The sequence below is a fragment of the Melampsora larici-populina genome, assembly GCF_000204055.1.
Source record: "Melampsora larici-populina 98AG31 unplaced genomic scaffold MELLAscaffold_27, whole genome shotgun sequence".
NCBI lineage: Eukaryota > Fungi > Basidiomycota > Pucciniomycetes > Pucciniales > Melampsoraceae > Melampsora > Melampsora laricis-populina.
The window spans coordinates 897,205-916,516 of record NW_006768791.1 but is presented as its reverse complement, the minus strand read 5'-3'; the positions used below and the strand labels follow the sequence as shown (position 1 = coordinate 916,516).

The 19,312-nt window shown below is 41.7% G+C and overlaps 3 protein-coding genes across 3 annotated transcripts; 1 reads left to right on the top strand and 2 right to left on the bottom strand.

Moving 5' to 3' along the window:
* Positions 1 to 5,252: 5,252 nt before the first annotated feature.
* On the bottom strand, positions 5,253 to 6,198 carry MELLADRAFT_108167 (uncharacterized protein; the record flags this gene model as incomplete). Its single annotated transcript, XM_007411836.1, has 3 exons — positions 5,253 to 5,369; positions 5,784 to 5,982; positions 6,110 to 6,198. 3 exons carry the CDS (start codon positions 6,196 to 6,198, stop codon positions 5,253 to 5,255), a joined length of 405 nt encoding a protein of 134 aa, XP_007411898.1.
* Positions 6,199 to 14,889: 8,691 nt separating this feature from the next.
* Positions 14,890 to 16,459, top strand: MELLADRAFT_88562 (uncharacterized protein; the record flags this gene model as incomplete). Its single annotated transcript, XM_007411859.1, has 6 exons — positions 14,890 to 14,932; positions 15,010 to 15,238; positions 15,308 to 15,474; positions 15,545 to 15,672; positions 15,775 to 16,081; positions 16,143 to 16,459. The coding sequence occupies 6 exons, from the start codon at positions 14,890 to 14,892 to the stop codon at positions 16,457 to 16,459; spliced, it is 1,191 nt and encodes a 396-aa protein (XP_007411921.1).
* A 924-nt stretch (positions 16,460 to 17,383) lies between these two features.
* Positions 17,384 to 18,702, bottom strand: MELLADRAFT_88561 (uncharacterized protein; the record flags this gene model as incomplete). Its single annotated transcript, XM_007411835.1, has 8 exons — positions 17,384 to 17,429; positions 17,499 to 17,620; positions 17,704 to 17,910; positions 17,978 to 18,010; positions 18,074 to 18,124; positions 18,197 to 18,260; positions 18,320 to 18,499; positions 18,578 to 18,702. The coding sequence occupies 8 exons, from the start codon at positions 18,700 to 18,702 to the stop codon at positions 17,384 to 17,386; spliced, it is 828 nt and encodes a 275-aa protein (XP_007411897.1).
* Positions 18,703 to 19,312: the final 610 nt, after the last annotated feature.

Below are 19,312 nucleotides of genomic sequence, written 5' to 3'. Positions count from 1 at the left end.
ACAATAAAGTGAACTGCCACCAATGAAGGTGAGTACAACTACACTTCAATCTATAGTCGGCTGGAAACCCACAATAAAGTAAACTTCCACCAATGAATGTGAGTACAACCACACTTCATATGAACCACGTACCCCAAGAACTGCAAGTGTGGGACCATAATAAACCATATGCACATTGTAAGCTTGAGAGGTTCTCATTTATTTGGTAGCTTTATCATGACACTAAAGGCACAACCCAGTTTCTCGGCGAAAATGGATTAAACCCCTAAGACAAGCTGTACACTAAGACTCCGACCCCCTTAGGCTCAGCTGTCCCCGACCCCACCTCTCTTCATGGGCTGTCAAACCACTGTGAGTTCTAGATGATCTCTATTACTTCCAGTTATATAACAAACTAACTTGTTCCTCTCATCTTTCTTGTTCATCAATCATATCATGGTGAATTCAAACGCGTAAACTCCAATCAAAAACCTAAAACGAAATCAACAACTAATCAAAACCCAAAACACCAACAAGCTCAAGAGATTGATCAGGGTCACAATGAAGGTGTAAGGAGTGATAGAGAATAAGCACAAGGTAGATAAGATTATATCATCTCACAAGATAATCATATTTTTAGTTGGTCTTGATCCTTTTTTAGCTACTTCTCCTGAAAATGTATTAACCATTGTTCTGGAACCATTCGATTAGATTTCATCCAGAATGGTAGCTCAGCTATCAAACCTACTCTAGAAGATTGGATCGAGATGTCTCATATCCATCATACCTTACTCAACAATCATTCAAACAAAATGGAACAAACCGAAACAGATTCTTTGTCTCATCCTGTCGAATAGCCAATCAAGGAAGATGTGATAGCCCCATTGATAGAGAACGCAGGCTCAGATGAAAAGATAGCAAAGAAAGAAGATAGTCAATGAAAGGTAGATGAAGGACCGGCATTGGATCATTTATTCGATAATGACATCAATATGAAGAATGCTCCATTGGATTCAAAAACGTGATTGAAAATCCTGTCTTGTCTCCCACAATGTAGGAATCAATGAATCACTTTTTTGAATCTCGAATTGGCCTACCCATATTGAATCTCCTCGTGTTTGAGTCTCAAATAGCTGATTCAAATCGATCTCAGACTCAAGACAGATTTTTCTCGATCTTTGAAATCAAACTCAAGTTAACATGTCTCTGCAACATCACAACCCACACAAACTCAAATATTATCCATCGATCTTGTGAAAAGGATAATCCAGCTTGAGAAAAATCACACCAAAAAGCTCGAACGAACACGATTAGGAAGAGATTGAAATACAATCAAGCTGAACCAAAGAGAGGCAGATGTATCATACAAGTTAAGGACAAACTTGGTTCGCCCAAAACCGGATAAAACTGCCAATTGGTACTTCGAAGTTGATGGTTTACGCTCCCAGCAAATAAAATCCGAGGTTTATGGAGACATTCCATCATACACGAGTCATTTCAATTTCAAGTAGACCAAAGCAATAGACTCAACAACCAGAAGCTCCAAACTCAATCACATCTCTTACTGCATCAAATTTGCTGAACAATCAATCATAATGTCTTTAAAAACAAGAAATGCGAATTGAAAACCTTCCTATTGAACAAAATATGGAGATGTACTTGAAATACTTCCAACATCAGAAGAAGAATGTCAACACGAAAATTAAAATGAAAGGTATAGAAGAAGAATGGGGACTTGAAAATTAAAAAGGGAAGTATTTGAATCTGAGATATTAGTCAACAGGACCTTGTGCAATTTTGTTTTAATCAATCGAATCTCATGGAATCGATCAGGACTACAATAACTTTATGTCAACATTTATTCATCATAATTATGTCAGATACTTCCAAAACTTTTCATCCAAGAAATTTTGGGATATGAGATTTCTTCTTCAAGATCCAAAACATTTGGTATCATTGAATTAAGTTACAAAATCTGGTGATCAATCAAGGTGCTTATCCCTTCAAGGAGGCCTTCGGTTTGTGATTTACAAACATATGGATATTATGTAGCTTTTTCTGAACTCGATTTTAATCAAAACCGTTGTTATAAGATTATTTGGAGCCACCAAATCTATCAAAGAGATGCCCCAAAACATTAATCTTATTTGATTGATTATCAAAATGAACCTTGCAATGACCTTCACTTATCTCAAATCAAATTACACAAGCACCGGTTTTCCTCAATCAAAATGAATCTTTGCAGTCAATCAATCTTAAGCTTGGTACCTGAGCAAAGCCATTTATTTACTCCATCACAACTAATCTCTCTACTTGATCATAATACAATTTTCAATCGATCAGAACCAGGCTTTTTGTTCAAATACTCTTTACTCGATAAAAATCATGTTACTGGCTGATTCAAAACCGGTGTTTCCACTCGATCCCAATCAATCTTTTGACTGGAGCAACGTAAAGGTTATCACTTGATGCGACTCTTTTATTTAGTCCAGGAAAAATGTTCTGTCAACTTGATCAAAATCAAAATTTCACTCAATCAAAACTGTCTTATTCACTCAATCAAATTGACTCTTGACTTGATCAAATCTATCTGATTCAATCACTCAAAATATATCTCCGTAGTCAATAAAACTCCATCTGTCCACTCAATTCAAATTAAAAAATTTACTCGATCAAAACCCATCTATTTACAAAGTCACAATGATCATGTTTATTTGATCCAAAGTGTTATGTTACTTAATTGACTTGAAGAGCATCTGAATAATTCACAAGAGGACAATGGTGATCAATGTCTCACAACACTGCAGACATTATTCGGGTTCCCCAAGTGGGCAGGGAAAAATGATTGGGAGTATGATTTGTCATAAAATGGTCTATCACTCCACACCTGAGCCATAACACCCACACTACATATGTGTAGCAGGCTCAGTGAATATGTGGTTATCATGTACATACAGTTCTGCTCAGTTATCTGCTCATCAGGACAAGTTATTCATATGTAATACATGCTGTAACTTCTTTCAGATTGAAAAAAGCTTCCAAAAGATTGACTACATACACTGACTCAATGTTTTGGTGTGATCTCATCAACTCAACTGCATGTAACACACTTTCTGTTACTAAGACATAGCTTCAACAATATTGCCTGAGCAGCTACAGAATTATATGTAGTGAATTTTTGGGAAAAAAATTTCAAAGTCAAAAAAGTTACATGTGGTATAACATGTGATTTATTTATTCTGATGGGCAAAAAACTGAGCAGACCTGTATGTACATGATAGACAACTATTGACTTAGCTTGCTGCACATATGTAGTGTGGGTGAAATGGCCCAGGTGTGCAGTATTAGATTCTTTTATGAAAAACTGTACTATTAATCATTTTCCTCTGCCAAATTGGGGAAGTTGAATGATGTTTACAGTGACAATAGTCAGGATGGATTTCAGCACTAAAAAGCAGTAGGCATGTTGTACTGTCTTCATGTATGGGTTTGAAAGTTGCTAATTACAATGCTCATTTCATATTCAACTTTTACAAGGAATTTTTTCAGTTAATTGGAACATGTAAGATGGGACTTCTCATCAATTTCATATATTTTAGATCCATCCACTGGCTCTGAGTGAACTCTTGCTATGATTTATACCTCAATTGATGAACCCGAGTTACTGAGCAATATCTTTAAATCAACAAAAAACTAATGTTTTGAATGATGATGAGAAGATCTAAATGTGACCATAGATTGTATGGACATTGATGTAAGGGTTACTTAACTCAGAATTCAAATCTATCAACAAATAAAAACAGAACTTATATACTTGAGCATTAGCCTACCTTGACCAAGTTAAAATCCCAACAGCCAACTCACAGCAACTATCAAATCTGTCACCTGCACATTCATTGCTTTCATTGAGGTGTAAAGCATTGTTCAGTGAACCAATCAGTCCATTTTCAATTGAATACCAAGGCAAAAGAATAAAGTTGTAAGAGTTTAAGAAGTGTCATGAAGATAGCAATCATGCTGTATCAGAAACAAATACAACAATATATTAAGGGAAACAAGGAGAATGAGAAGGCTTACAACAATACAGGCGTTTTGAAATGAGGATCAGATTATTTCAGCTTCATCACAAAATATGCTTTCCGCTGGGGTGCTCACAAATTTAATGAACATGAACCATTGAAAACCTGTAATCCTCAGTGCATCAATTAGAAAATTTTGAAAATGGAAAAGCATCCGAATCTGGCAAATGGAAGTTTCAATTTATGGTGCACTTTATGTGAAATTGCCAAACGCATTGATATTGTGAAAAATGAGGTCAAGTATCTGAATATGAAAAAGTGAGGTGATGTTGCAGTGGTACATTGAGGTCTGAGGTTATCTGAGAAACATACGAGTATTTTTGTTTCATTGATGGCTTGATCAGATGTATTCTTTTCACCTTAAGTCAGGTTTCATTGAACCGAAACAGTGATCAACAGTTTCACAATCACAAAGTTGTCAACAGTTTCACAATTACAAAGTTGTCAACATGACTTGTTTGCCATTTTCAAGTGATGTTGATTTTGAAAATTCTTTGTATGCATTCAATTGGATAGGTTCCCTATTTCACAACATCATTTATATGTGTGTGCCAATAACTGAAACTTGTTAGAGTGATGACTTGCATATCTACCAAGTTTAGAAACAAGTATGCCCAAGAGTGCGTTCACTCAAGCAATTTATTCCAGAAATTTAAAAATGCAAAAATGGACCATGCTCCAGTACATCAAACTTTGCAGAATGCAATTTCTGGTCAGAAATTTCTTAAGTGTTGGTTTGGTGGAGTTTGGTTCATTTTTCAACTTTGAAACTTACAGTGTGCTTAGGCTGTTTTTGCTCAAGATTCCATTGGAATGTGCATTCTGTGAATTGTAAATTTCAACAATGAGCCATGCTTCATCAAACCAATACTTTAGATTTTCCAGAATGCAAATTCTCATCAGAATTTTATTACGTAAAAGCACCCTTAGCAATTATGTGTGTGCTTGAAATTAGAGATATATTGGATTTGCTTGGGGTCAACCTGCCACCAATTTTGCCAGTACATCATCTATTAGGTATTCACTTTATAACACCCATGATTCCTTCAAATCTCTTGACTTTGTTATCTTTTGATAATAAACATCACAAAAAACCATTAAGTGAAAAATGGCAGAAAAATTTGAGATCAAAGAAGAAGAAACTTTAAATCCAACAACAACAAAAACATCATATTGATTTTTATTAGGAAACCACTAGCCCGCAACAAAAAACCCAACACCCCCTTTTTTTGGGGTAATACCCGCAAATACCTGCACTGGACCAAGCCATTTTGGCGTAGCACAGGCCCCGGAGGGAAGTGCACCAGGCAGCTTTTGCGGGCAATGTATCCTGCAATCACAAAACCGGGCAGTGTTGCAGTGATTAACTGCCATTCCACCAGCTGATGTGTAACAAAGTTGGGCACTTCTATCTCAATATGCCCATCCATCAAGCTAACCCGTCACAAACAAACAAACAAACAAACAAACCAAATAAGGATGAAAATTAGAGAGACTGAATTAAAAGATGAAAAGTGCGCAAGATATCAGAAAAACGTGAACATGTTGAATGGTCAGATTCTGTTTGAAAGAAAATTCTATAAGGATGAAAAGAAGCAGGTATTGAGCTCTTGAGTTGATGATTTTATAAACCTGTTTGGTATCCTGGAAAAAGACACAAAGAGAAATATTGGTAATGGCAAGTAACGGGTTCTTGGGAAGTGTGAAAAGGAATGAAGCGCTTACCTCCTTGAGGTCCTCATCCAAAAGTAAACCAAGGACACCACCCACCGCACCAGTAGCAGCTCCCACCACACCACTAACAGTGTGCCCAAGATCTTGCACCACACCACTAACAGTGTGCCCGGGATCTTGCACCACACCACTAACAGTGTTAAAGACACTTCCTGCTACATTGTTCACACCGGTCAAAAGTTTGGTGTAGCTGTGATAGGTTGTGAGACAATTGTCAATGGCAACACAGTTGTCAAAGGATTGAAGGCTGGGATAAAAGTTACAAGTGCATTTAGGAAGGACACAAAGAACAATGAGAATGAGATGAGACCTTGAACAAGAATGGTTCAATAGTTTCTTTACAAATGTTTACCGCTAAGATCAAAACGGGCAGCAACATGCTTAACGCCCAGGCGGTAATTGGCATGGGGGTGTTGGGTTTTTTGGATCCGGGGGGTAAATGGTGGTTTCCTTTTATTATACAAAGTAATGATTGAGTTCACTTTGGAAAACAAAGCCTCTCCAGCAAAATTTTGATATCTATGGTTTAACCAAAAACTGCTGTATTGAAATCTATCTTAAGCATCTTAAGGGTGCATTCACTCAAGCAAATTCTGATGAGAATTCACATTCTACAAAATATTGTTTTGATAATGATCACCAAATAGGAGGCAAACAAATCAAAATGTGTCACATCCAGAGAATTGGTCTTACAATTCGAGATGATCAAAATTATAGGATTGATCTCCAACACAATGGTTTTCTCAAACTTCCAGATATGTTTATTTGCTCAAGACTGCAAGTTAGGGACCTTGCAAAAGATATTCAATATCTGGAACCACTCTCATAGACCCAATCCAACACAATCATCAGGAGCTCAGCACCTACATGAACACTATTTGCTCAAATGCTTTGGGTGAATTTTCTGATGACAGAGGGTTAGGGGGTAAATAATGAGCTCTCAACTTCAAGCCTGAATTGATAAAAGGCTTTAAATCTCATGAAGTTCAACAATATGTTGCAAATTATTTCACAAGCATTGATCACATGTGCCATATCTTTTTTTCCTACAGATCAAATATCCTTCATGTCAACTTTGACAGAATTTCAAGCCAAACTTTCCTCAATCAATTACTCACTGAATTAAAGCATCTATTTCAATGATTGAGACAGTTTGAAGCCATTGACCCTGAAAATTCTTTTCAATTTCCAGTGTTCAATAAGCCACAATCTGGTCTGTGTTGCACTTCCAAAAAAAGTGAAGAAGCATGTGTTCCAAGCTTGCAAAGTTCAGATGTTTGTTTTCAGACTATTCATATGAAGTTCACAAAGTCCAAAAATGAGTATAATCATGCTCATTAGTGTGCTACTCCTTTTGGAAATGTAAAACCTCAAATGGTGGTATGCTTTGCTCTGAATTGGCATCCATTCTTGCCTTCATTGGGTAGCTTGGATCACATTGGAAATGTTGAGAAGCTACAGTGTTCTCAGAGTTTGAAATGGCGGCGCCCGCTGCCCAATTGGCTAGTTTTCATTCTATTCCACATGTAGTGGAATAGAATGAAATGGCTATTTCACATAGCATTTTGGGATGAGAATGTGTTTATACACCTCCTGTGTGAACCAAGTTATCATATTGGATCAAATGCAAGCTTGAAGTGTGCTGGTGAATTGGGGATTACCATGGAGTGCATAGTGCTCTGGATGTAAAAGTCATAGGAATTCCCAGGATGAACGGGGGATAGTATTTCAGGATAGGTGCGTGTGAGAGTTTTGCTATGACCAAGTGAGACACCAGGGACCATATTGTATCATATGAGAGCCTGAGTCTTGGTTATCAATTTGGCACCTTTACTTTCAGTATATTCCCCATGTTGTGGAAGTTATAGCAAATTTGATTCTCTTTGGTAAAGTAGTAGTATGTGGAAAGCCAGGGTGTCATACTGACTTTTGTGAATGGGAGTAGGGTATCATGTAGAGCATTTCTGAAAGACCAAACCTTACTGATCAAACTGATCAGTACACCATGGTATTTGGACATGATTTGTAATAGTCATAAGCAAAGATGGTTATTTTCTACACTGCAAGTCATGAGCGTATATCAGAAAAGACCACACGTTGGAGGAGATTGTTGTGGGTGGAAATATATTACATGCAATAACAATTCTGAATGCCCAAAACTTACTGATCAAATTGATACCATCACCATGTGTTTTGGACATGATTTGTAAAAGTCATAAGCAAAGATGGTTATTGTCTACACTGCAAGTCATGAGCGTATATCAGAAATGACCACATGTTGGAGGAGTTTCTTGTGGGTGGAAATATATTACATGCAATAACATTTCTGAATGCCCTAAACTTACTGATCAAATTGATACCATCACCATGTCATTTGGACATGTTTTGTAAAAAACATAAGCAAAGATGGTTATTGTCTACACTGCAAGTCATGAGCTTATATCAGAAATGACCACACTTTGGAGGAGATTCTGGTGGGTGGAAATAACGTGGAAGCAATAAAATTTCTGAATGCCCAATACTCACTGATCAAATTGATACCATCACCATGTGATTTGGACATGATTTGTAAAAGTCATAAGCAAAGATGGTTATTCCGTACACTGCAAGTGATGAGCGTATATCAGAAATGACCACACATTGGAGGAGATTCTTGTGGGTGGAAAGCACGTGGAAGCTATAACATTTTGGAATGCCCAAACCTTACTGATCAAACTGATATCATCACCATGGTACAGTGAGATTCCTTTATAAGCATTCACTATACTAGCATAATTTTATTTAAGCATCAAAAGTAGTGCGACCATTTTTGGTGGGCGGTAAAATCAGATTTATAAGCATTTTAAACATATGCTTGAGGTTTTGGTTGATATGCTTGTAAAATTCCATGTTTAGCATGGGAATACAAGCATGACATACATCACGGAAGTGGTTATGCTTCAATGTGATGCAAGCAAGGAAGCCCAACCAGCTCAAATCAGACTGGATTGGGTTGAAAAGCAAGATTGACAACCTGCAGCACCTCGTGTCATGTCCATTTGCAGGTGTCCATCTTGCTTTGGTACAGACTGCTTCCTCACATGTTCAAAAAATGAGTTGTCATTTTGCCATTGGGACATCCCTCTGATCATTGACCTCAATTCTCCTCAATTTCTGCACAAGCTCAGAAGCTCAACTCAATCTTTTACATACACTTCACAAACTGTTTTCCATCACAATTATGCCGGCTTCAACACTTGATCAGGTCATTGCACGTGTTCTTTCTCTTAGCCAGACCTCACCTCTTGGCTTAGCCAAGCGTGAAGGCCCAATCTTCACTAGATTTAGCTGTGTTCCAACTGTTTCTGATCCAGATATGGGGATGTGGGGTGTAGTGAACCACGATATGGACGTCGCTTATGCTAAGGATGTCCCTGAGGCCGTTTTCAAGGAGCACTTGAAGGGTGGGAAGTATGGACTGGAATGTGTTTTGAGCTATATTGGTAAAGCTCGTAAGCACAAAACTTGGAATACCGCTCATGATGACCTTCTGGCAACCAAACTTGAAAAGATCGCTGATGGTTTAATAAGTAAGTCCATGTTTTTCTGTTTATCAACATGATAGTTTTTAGATTCTAAGATGCAAATAATGTTTTTTGTTCTTGAGAAGCAGGTGCTACCAAAACCTCAGTTGCACCTCGCCTCCTATCTGGATACGAAAAAGTTGCTGAAGGAAAGAAGGCAGTTGCAAAACAAGACCGCGAAGCAGAACGTCGATCTAAATCTAGCAACGACAACGGAAAGGTTCATTCAAAAGAGAAACAGAATGTAAAATCGCGTAGCTCTGGATTATCTCCACCACACAAAAAGACTCGATCAAGTGTTTCAGTCAAATCCAAAGGTCAAAAGAAAGCTACTAAGCCAAAGCGACTCAATCATTCACTCGATCAGAAAGAAGAAGTCATTCGCTGGCATCTTAAGAACAACACACCCCAAGCAGAGACTGCTGCTCACTTTGGGCTTGATCAAGGCTGTGTCAGCCGGTGGCTCAGATCAAAGACAAAAATTCATGTCACCTCTACACTTGGAAACGGTTCAGTCAAGCGCATTCAGTCCAGTAAACACCCTGCACTTGAACAAGCTCTATTTCATTGGATCCTTGAAGCTCACGCCCACAAACTGGTCATCACTGCCGAAGTCCTCCGAACTAAAGCTGCTCACTTTGGCGAGATTCTTGGGATCAAAGCTAAATACTCAAACGTTTGGATCAGCAAGTTCAAGAAAAGATACAACATCTTTAACTTTCAGATGCACGGTGAAGCAGGGGCCGCTGATCCAACTGATGTTGAAACTGCAAGAAAGAAGATGATCGAGCTTACAAAGGGATTTGAACCCTCAAACATTTACAACGCTGATGAGACGGGCCTCTTGTGGTGGTATGTACTATTCTCTTCATTTGTCTCTATCCTTTTCTTGTATTTACGCATTCTGTGTGTGTTGTCTTTCAGCATGCCACCCAATCGAACACTAGCAACGGTCTCAACTGCTGGACTAAAAGGCTCAAAGAAACGTCTCTCATATCTATTTTGCTGCAATGCAGATGGCTCAGATAAACTTGAACCCCTCGTGATTGCTTATGCCCGGCGACCTCGTTGCTTTGGTCGACAAGACGCTTCGTACTGGTTTTTTGATTATCACTTCAACTCAAAGGCTTGGATGACAGCATTGATCTTTGGTGATTGGTTGCTACGCTTCAATGATCGGATGGCCAATGAGGGACGCCAGATTCTCCTCCTCCTTGACAACTTTAGCGGACATACACTAGCAGCCCAGACTGTAAAACTAAGTCATATCAAATGTGTCTTCTTCCCACCCAACATGACCAGTCATCTCCAGCCCTGTGATGCTGGTATCATTTGAGCCTTCAAGGCTATCTACTGACGCAAACTTGTTGCTGAAGCCATCCGAAGATACGAGGACAACCCTGACATGCCGGCAAAAGATGTTTTTGCAATTAATCAACTTGAGGCCATGTTCATGGCTCGCAAAGCTTGGAACTTGATCACACAAGACACGATTACGAATTGTAACAAGCACACTGGTGTTATTGCTGCTTATCAAGGCAAAAATATAGACTCCAATGAAGACGAAATTCCACTTCTTGCCCCGGATGCAGGCCCTGACCAAGCAGTTTTAGCACTCGAAGATCAACTGAATCTCCTCGACTCTTGCCCCAGACTTGAAGAAAGTAGTCGCTCCAACCGAATTAGTATTGAAGCGCTTTTGAATCCTGAAATTGAGGCTCGGCCTACCAAAGCTGAAGTTCCAATGCCTACTGACCTTGAGATCCTCGGTACCACTGCTGCTGGCCATGAAATCTTGCCAATTGAAGAGGAGGCTGCCAAAGATGCTGATGAGCCTCGTCAACCGTTAACCATCTCACAGGCTAAATCTGCCATCGATGAGCTCAAATACTTCCTATTTTAAATTTCACGCCCAGCCCAGTACTTCAATCCTGAGATTAGTCAATCTGAGGCCGATCACATACGAGCTTTGAACAAGCTTCTTGATGATCTCACCCTCAGACAGAACCAAAATCTAACTCAACCAAAGATCACGAAGTTCTTCTCCATCAAGAACACAGCTAAAATACATCATGTAACACATCCGGTTCAACCAGGTGTACCCAATGCACAATCCTCGTCAAAATCACTTCCACCGACCAACTTATCTGAATCGATTCCTGCCTCCTCTGAACCGTTCTACTCCTCCTCTGAATCATCATCATCACATGAGAGTGATAATGGTGATACCAATGATTCAAATGAGGAACTGTGAGTTACATGTCTCCTTTCACTCTTATGATATCTTGCTTGTTCTGACTGTTTTGTAATTTGCTCTATCTCATTTTGATAACTATCGGCTCTCAAAGCGACTCCTTTTGAACATCTCAATCTCAAAAAATGAATGATTCATGCCCATCTCCTCCAAAATCATCTGTAAAGGGGTTCACATTTTCTTGATCACTCCCATCTGTAGCTCAATTTTTTGCCATAAGACACTTCTGAATTGACCATGTCTCTACACATGATATAACGAAGAAAACAATGAGTTTTGAAATGAAATTTTTTCACCTACCGGCCCAAAAAAGCCATTTTTGGTGCTAAGCATGATACTTAAGCATAGCATATCTCTGCGTAGCTTTTATGCTCTTATGAGCTCCGATTCGATAAGAAGCAGATTTCATATTAGCATAGGATTTGGTGCGACCATCACCATGCTTATAAAGGGAACTCACTGTATCATGATAAGCTTAGTAAAAGATGATTCAACATGGGCATTTATGTTATGCACTCATAACTTGCTGTGTACAAAATAACCTTCTTTGCTTATGAATTTCACTAATCATATCCAAATAACATGGTGATGGTTTCAGTTTGATCAGTAAGGTTTGGCCTTTCAGAAATGCTCTACATAATACCCTACTCCCATTCACAAAAGTCAGTATGACACCCTGGCTTTCCACATACTACTACTTTACCAAAGAGAATCAAATTTGCTATAACTTCCACAACATGGGGAATATACTGAAAGTAAAGGTGCCAAATTGATAACCAAGACTCAGGCTCTCATATGATACAATATGGTCCCTGGTGTCTCACTTGGTCATAGCAAAACTCTCACACGCACCTATCCTGAAATACTATCCCCCGTTCATCCTGGGAATTCCTATAACTTTTACATCCAGAGCACTATGCACTCCATGGTAATCCCCAATTCATCAGCACACTTCAAGCTTGCATTTGATCCAATATGATAACTTGGTTCACATAGAAGGTGTATAAACACATTCTCATCCCAAAATGCTATGTGAAATAGCCATTTCATTCTATTCCACTACATGTGGAATAGAATGAAAATAAAGCTACCAAATAAATGAGAACCTCTCAAGCTTACAATGTGCAGATGGTTCATTATGGTCCCACACTTGCAGTTCTTGGGGTACGTGGTTCATATGAAGTGTGGTTGTACTCAAATTCATTGGTGGAAGTTCAGGCGTGTAATGCATGTGACACCTTCAATAGTACACTCGTCAGATGCAATGTCTTGCATGTGACACCTTCAATAGTACACTCGTCAGATGCAATGTCTTGCATGTGACAGATTCAAAGGCACACTTGCTCTGGCTGAACCTCACGAACTTTTCCTCACAATGCCTCAATTCGAAGGGAAACACCAGCCCTTCAAAGCATCCAAACCGTATTGGCTCAAGCCCCCAAAGTCAGCAGCTCAAAGAAAGCATTTCGAACGGATGGCTGCTGCGGTCAAAGCACGTACCCCAGGTTACGTAGTCATAGCCAATCCTATAGCTACCCCTCTGATGATCGAGGATCCAATGATGCTCGAACTCAATGCTGAAGAAGATCACCAACGCCCCAAGACTCCTGATTTCATTGAAGATATTAGACGAGCCCGTATTGAACACGAACGAAAGGAGAGGGCTATCGCATTGCAACGTGCAACCCAGGAGATGTTCTACGCTTACCTAGAATGTCACATGTCTACTGCCGAATGGGGTGATCCAACCCAATGGGACCTGGATCACAAGGCAGCGTGTGATTGCCCTCCCAGCACATGGCGGTGTAGAAATGTCGATATGGTGGACATTTTATGTAAGCAGCGAAGTCTTCCTTATAGAATCACATAGAATTGCGGGACCGTGGCTTACATCACATCTCATTATACCAAATACAAATATTGGCAAGGCAGATCGACGCAAGGTTGAGGTTCGATTTTGTGGATGTCAAGCTAACGACAACACTTGACTAATCTACATGGGCTATATTGGAGGGTCTCCTAAATATCCCGAAACTGCCTTTTCTCTACGGCTCCTAAGATTCTTCCATATCATTTGGAAGTACTGTACCAGCCGGGTTGAACCATGGACTCGGGCACTGGACGAATTTTTGGATGCTTTCAATCCACTAATCCTCATGAAAAATGAACAAGTAAGAGATCAATTTGAAAAGAAGGGATTATTCTGATACACTGTTACCTCCTTGCAGCCTCGCCGATGGCACACTCCATTCCGATGGGCCATCGATGCCTATTGCAAGATGCTATCAGCCACCGAGACCGCCATCGACATGGAAATGAGCCTCTCACCCCAAGATAAACTCGCCGAAAACTGCCCTCGTTGCTTTGGTCCGCCTGTGGCCAGTGCAATTGACGGGGAGCCTGACATCGTTGTGTGTCTTGATGGTAACTTCCAACACAGACGACATCTTGTAGCAGGTCAAAAAGCTGGACGGATCGAGACCATCATGCCTGAAAGCTTTATACCGCCGGAAAAGGTAACTCAAATGGAAGCGCGCATTGCAGGTACCGCTGAAGAAGAAGTTGTAAGTTGTATCCCAATGTTCCAACCAATCCAAAGCGCTGACCAGATGAATTGCAGGAACCATGTGCTGCCCAACACACGGCGGCGAATGATCGTCGAGGCAAAGGGCATTGGGCTGGATGCGACGAGACGGGGCTTATGGTTTTGGTGTGTCGTCATGACCACCCTTTGCGATTTACCAACATTGTTCAGAGCGGTGAAAAGTAAGTCATTATCTTTGCCAATTTCTAACTCTGATCAACTAGCCCCAAGTACCAAACTGATTTAGATTTCAATTGTCAAGGCTACACTACAGTTATTCCTTAATAGACTGGTTCCTTGGAATGACGGACCAACAGAAGATAGGTTTCCTCTATGATATAGGATGTCAAATGGAAAAGGGGATTGAAACGGTTAGTCTCTCAAGACACTATGAGATTGCATTATAACTCTGACGTGGGGTGTTTTTCTCGACATCTTTGTCCAATGTCTTTCTGTATCCTCTCTCAGCGCGAAATGTTCAACGAAGAGCGACATTTAGGTCGACTGAAGTTCGGGACTAGCGTTTTTCACGCTTACGTGCATCGATGGTCGTGTCAGCTTAAATGGAATCCCAGGCTCAACCGTGGATGGGGACTTTTGGACGGCGAGGGCTCCGAACGTGTATGGTCAGACTTGGATCCGCTGGTTAGTTCGGAAAGATATTTGACTAGCCAGCATCGAGTGGATTCTATTCACATGCGCTCCACCCACCATCGAACCAACCTTCGACATACTGCTGGTAAGTGGCATGGTGACATCGCTTTGAATTGGCATTAGGTAACGAAAGACTGACATTTCACTACCTTGTATTGATAGTTGTACATCTCAGTCGAAAGAGGACTGAAGCCACCCAACGGCTGAATGAGGCCGAAGAAGCCCTCCGTACTCTGAGGATCTCCGATCCCACCCTTACTGCTGCTTATTTCGAGAATAAGTGGGCTGAGCAAAAAGCACGGCAGCTGGATGTAATCACCGAGACCCAGAAACAGAAGAGGGAAAGGGTCTCTGTTTTGCTGGGATTAGAAGAGGAGCTAATTGAATCACTGTGAGCATTCCAAATGATACGGCGTGGAAGTTGAGGATCAACGTCCCACTCATTATCTACCATTTCCAGCAAACGTCTCAACGACATTCAAAGCAAGCACCGAAGAGTACGCACACAGGCTGATAACGTGGCGCTGATGGCGCTACCAGGCACTGTAGCTAGTGTTGAGGAGCAAATTGAAGCCATGGCCGATGAACTAGGAGGGACTGAGTTTCGTGGTTTAGCTGGAGCCACACGTAAGTGTCAAACTCATCCAAAAAGTGTTCGATCCAAAGTTCTATGCTGATATTATGTTTTTAATTCCAGGCAATCAGACCACCGCATTATTGGCCCTCTCCGTTGCGCAAGGCAAGTTGTATGAAGCAAGGGTCGGCCTCACAGAGGCAAGGCTACGTCGACATCGTAACACCGGTGGGATTCCATCCTATGTGGAAGTTTATCATTGGGATACTGACTAGGGTTTTACCACAGGAGCCCGGCAACAACAATACATGGCCCGACATTTAGCAGACAGACTGCGAGATGTGTGATCCAAGTACAATTCATACTGCCGCCAAGTCGCCAAATACGCAGTCGATTACCCAAACGCCGTGCAGCCCGAGATGCCAGACCTGGAGACGGTCATGTCGATGCCCTTGGGCGACCCATTCTGGAATCGAGGTGAAATACCTCCAGAAGAACAAGAAGCGGCGGAAAGAGATAGACTAGGTATTCAAAGCTTCCTATCGCGACGGAGCTCTGAAGAAGAGCTGCGACGCATTGCGCGCGAGGTGCGCCAAATTACCGGTTGGGCAAACTCGTACCTTGGTCGAATAACGACGCTGAAGCAGCGAGTGGCGGCAGGTGGGTAACTTTTGCGCTGATGATCCTAACGTCTACTGACTGACCCACATTGTCAATCTAGCCCCGGTTGGCACCAATTGTGATAGAATGGCGTGCATATGTAGCATAGTATCCAAAAAGGCTTGTAAGCTTTGGAAGAGATGGGGAGTTGAGCTGAAACGCCAGCTTCAAGAAACTGGTACGCTGCTCGAGAACACTCGCGAAATGGATGAGTTATTGAAAGCGGGGTTTGAGAAGGTAACGCAATGGACCGAGAAGTTGTGGAGGAAAATGGCAGGCATTCAGGCCGAGGAGCCAGACCTGTACGAGGAAGCTGAGGACGAAGAGTATGAAAGGTTGTATGATTTAAACGGTGAAATGAGAGAAATGAGAATATGATACACCTACAAATTGATAAGAATGAGAATGAAATCGAAATTGTACAATGCAAGTTGAAACTGGCATGAATATGAGTGGTAGCGTTTGGAGAGAATGAGTCACAAGTACAGTATGTACTGATGACTAATCTGAGATGAGCACCAGACCGGGAGTGCGCTGTATAATTTCTTTGAGTATATTGTGAGGCTTACTCTACAGTGGATCAATGTAATCACATTGGGACCGTGCCTGATTGGCTCACAGTCATATGATTGAACACTTCTTTATTATTTGAGGGTCAAATGATGAAGAAGTTAAGATCATATTACTCCACATCAGTATCCAAACTAATGTCAACACAAGTGCCAGTACGACTATACAACAAAGGGTATTTATCTACAAGTATAGGTATAATACACGATTTGAACAAATTGAAGTGATGAGATAGCTTATCAAACCAATCCTTTGCCACGGGTAAAGCCAGATTGTGCCATTCTTGCCAGGGCTCTGGGATAGGAGGAGTATTGGGAGAGGAAAATAAAGAAAGAGACAAGAAGTGGAGCCCTTTGGGATCGAAACAGAGGAAAATGGGGGGATTCTCGGTTGCTTCACAATCGAGAGGAAGCGCAGAATGAGTATATGAATCTGTATAAACACAAAAGACCCTTTTGTACGTTGTTGCAATTATATACGACATGCGAGCCGAATCGAGCCATAACACTGGCGTGTCAATTACCTCTTCTCTCTGTGTTTGGAGGGTGGTAATATGGTCTTGAACATCGCCATCGCCTCTTTTCCGCGCTTCGGAGTGCTTGTTGTAGAATTCGCGTTTTGATTGCAGTTCTGCTATGAGATCTTCTCGGACTGACAGCCATTCGTCCTCAGATCGGCCAAGGCTGATTGCAATTGCACGATAACCACAATGGCCATCTGGAACGGGGTCAGTCACTGATTGGACATGCTTGTGCAGCCATTGTGGAACACGTCGGTCCTGGATAAGGTTGGAGGTCAGATTGTGATCAGAAGAAAGTAAAAGTCACGAGTGTGAGCTGGCACGTACACATTTTTGTGGTGGCTGAGCGTGTCGACCGGACAGATCGCCGCAAACCGGTTAGTGAGGGCGAAGGGTGCTGCCTGGTTGACCGTCGCGAGAGGGTTTGTTCTTCGGGTATGGACGCAGATCTTGCTTTCTTTGTGTTGCGCTACATGGTCGTAACATCAGTAACGGCGTGCTGATATTCACTCCAGCCGTAAATTCGTCTTACATTTAATCGTTCTGGGGGCTGTGTGCCTGTGTCAGAGGCCTCAGCGGTGGTTTCCTTGTCTTCCTTTCTTGGACTGGTTAGGGGTGGTGCCTCATCTTGCTTCCTTGGACTGGTTAAGGGTGGAAGCAAAGCATCCAGGTCGAAGCTTTCATCGGCGTCCTGGGGGTCATGGTCTACAAATTTGATAGGGAGGGTTGAAAGGTTTGGCTTTACAGAAACAATCAGTATCGGTATCGGGGAAGAAGAGTAGATGAAGATTCAAAAATCGACTTACTGAGAGGGTAGGGGGTATGGGTATGGGTGAAGGCTACAGGGTCTCCGGTGAATCAGCGTACGCATAATGGTAAAAGGTTGAGAGGACTTCACTTACAAATCGATTGTGGCTGTTGGGACTTTCGGGAATGATTATACTGCTTGGTGGCTACACGTAGTTAAGTTTGGTTAGTGTTTGGTTAGTTGGTTGTGGAGGAGTGGAGTATTTGTGATTGCGCACCATGGTTTCCGAATCATAATCCACGAGGCCCTTGAGGTCTGCATCAATACCATGAGATTCACATCTGGGTTTCAGAGATGCGTAGTTTGGTGGGATGCGAGGTCGGTGTGGGGAGTTGTCCACGCCGTCGGATGAATAGTTGCAAGGTGGAAGGGCCGTCTTGTCTTCAAAAGTCTGACCGAGAGAAGGCTGCGGTGGAGGCTGCGCTGAAGTTTCGCCAGGGACGGGGGATTTCTTGGTCTTTGTTTTCTTATGTTTCCGCTTTGTCCCCAATGGTCCGTTACTGGCGTCTGTAGGCTTAGGCTGAGGAAATTAGGATGGTTAATGAGTAAGAAATAATACACTGGAGATAGTGACTTGAGTGACGGAATTGGTACCAACTTGTGACACGATAGAAGCGGAGGTTTGTAGGTCAATTGCAGTTGGTAATTGGGAACTGGTGGTGGGGATGGGTTGGAACTGGTCAAGGACTTGTTGAATTTGGGCGAGTGCTTCGGTCCAATCATGAGCGTAAAGCTGCGATAGCTTGCTGGAGATCTGGATGGATGGAAATATAGCCAACGTAAGCACAATAAAAAGATGTATGAAGAGAGTGGGCTGACCAGGGATGAGCGTTGGGTTGATGACTGTCAGACTATCTTCTTTGGAGTCATGGTGGGTCTATGTAAGAAAAGAGTCATAGGGAGAAAACAATCAGCTAGGATTTGTATAAGGAGGCCGGGCTTAAATAAACACTTACGTCTGATCCAATGGGACCATGGTTATGAGCAATGTGTTTGTAATAGATCTTCCAGGTACCTACCGGCGGTAGAGAGTTGTTGGTGACTGTTGCTTGAAATTCAATAGGGCTGTTGGAGGGTCGAACCTCATAGGCATTGACGGCAAACGGACAATCCGTCTTGTGGGAACAAGAATCTTTGGAAGGCTTTGTCGCAGAGCGGTGGCAGCGGAAGCGAATCTCGTAGTCGTCAGATGATCGAATGATGAGACGGTAACCATTCGCTTCAGCATGAGCGCGGACTTTGTCCCTCATACTTTGTTGGTCGGACGCCTCGAGGTCTAGTGGTGGTGTTAGTAGTGTGGTAGGATTGGGGTTGGGGGGTTTGGCGTTGGGGA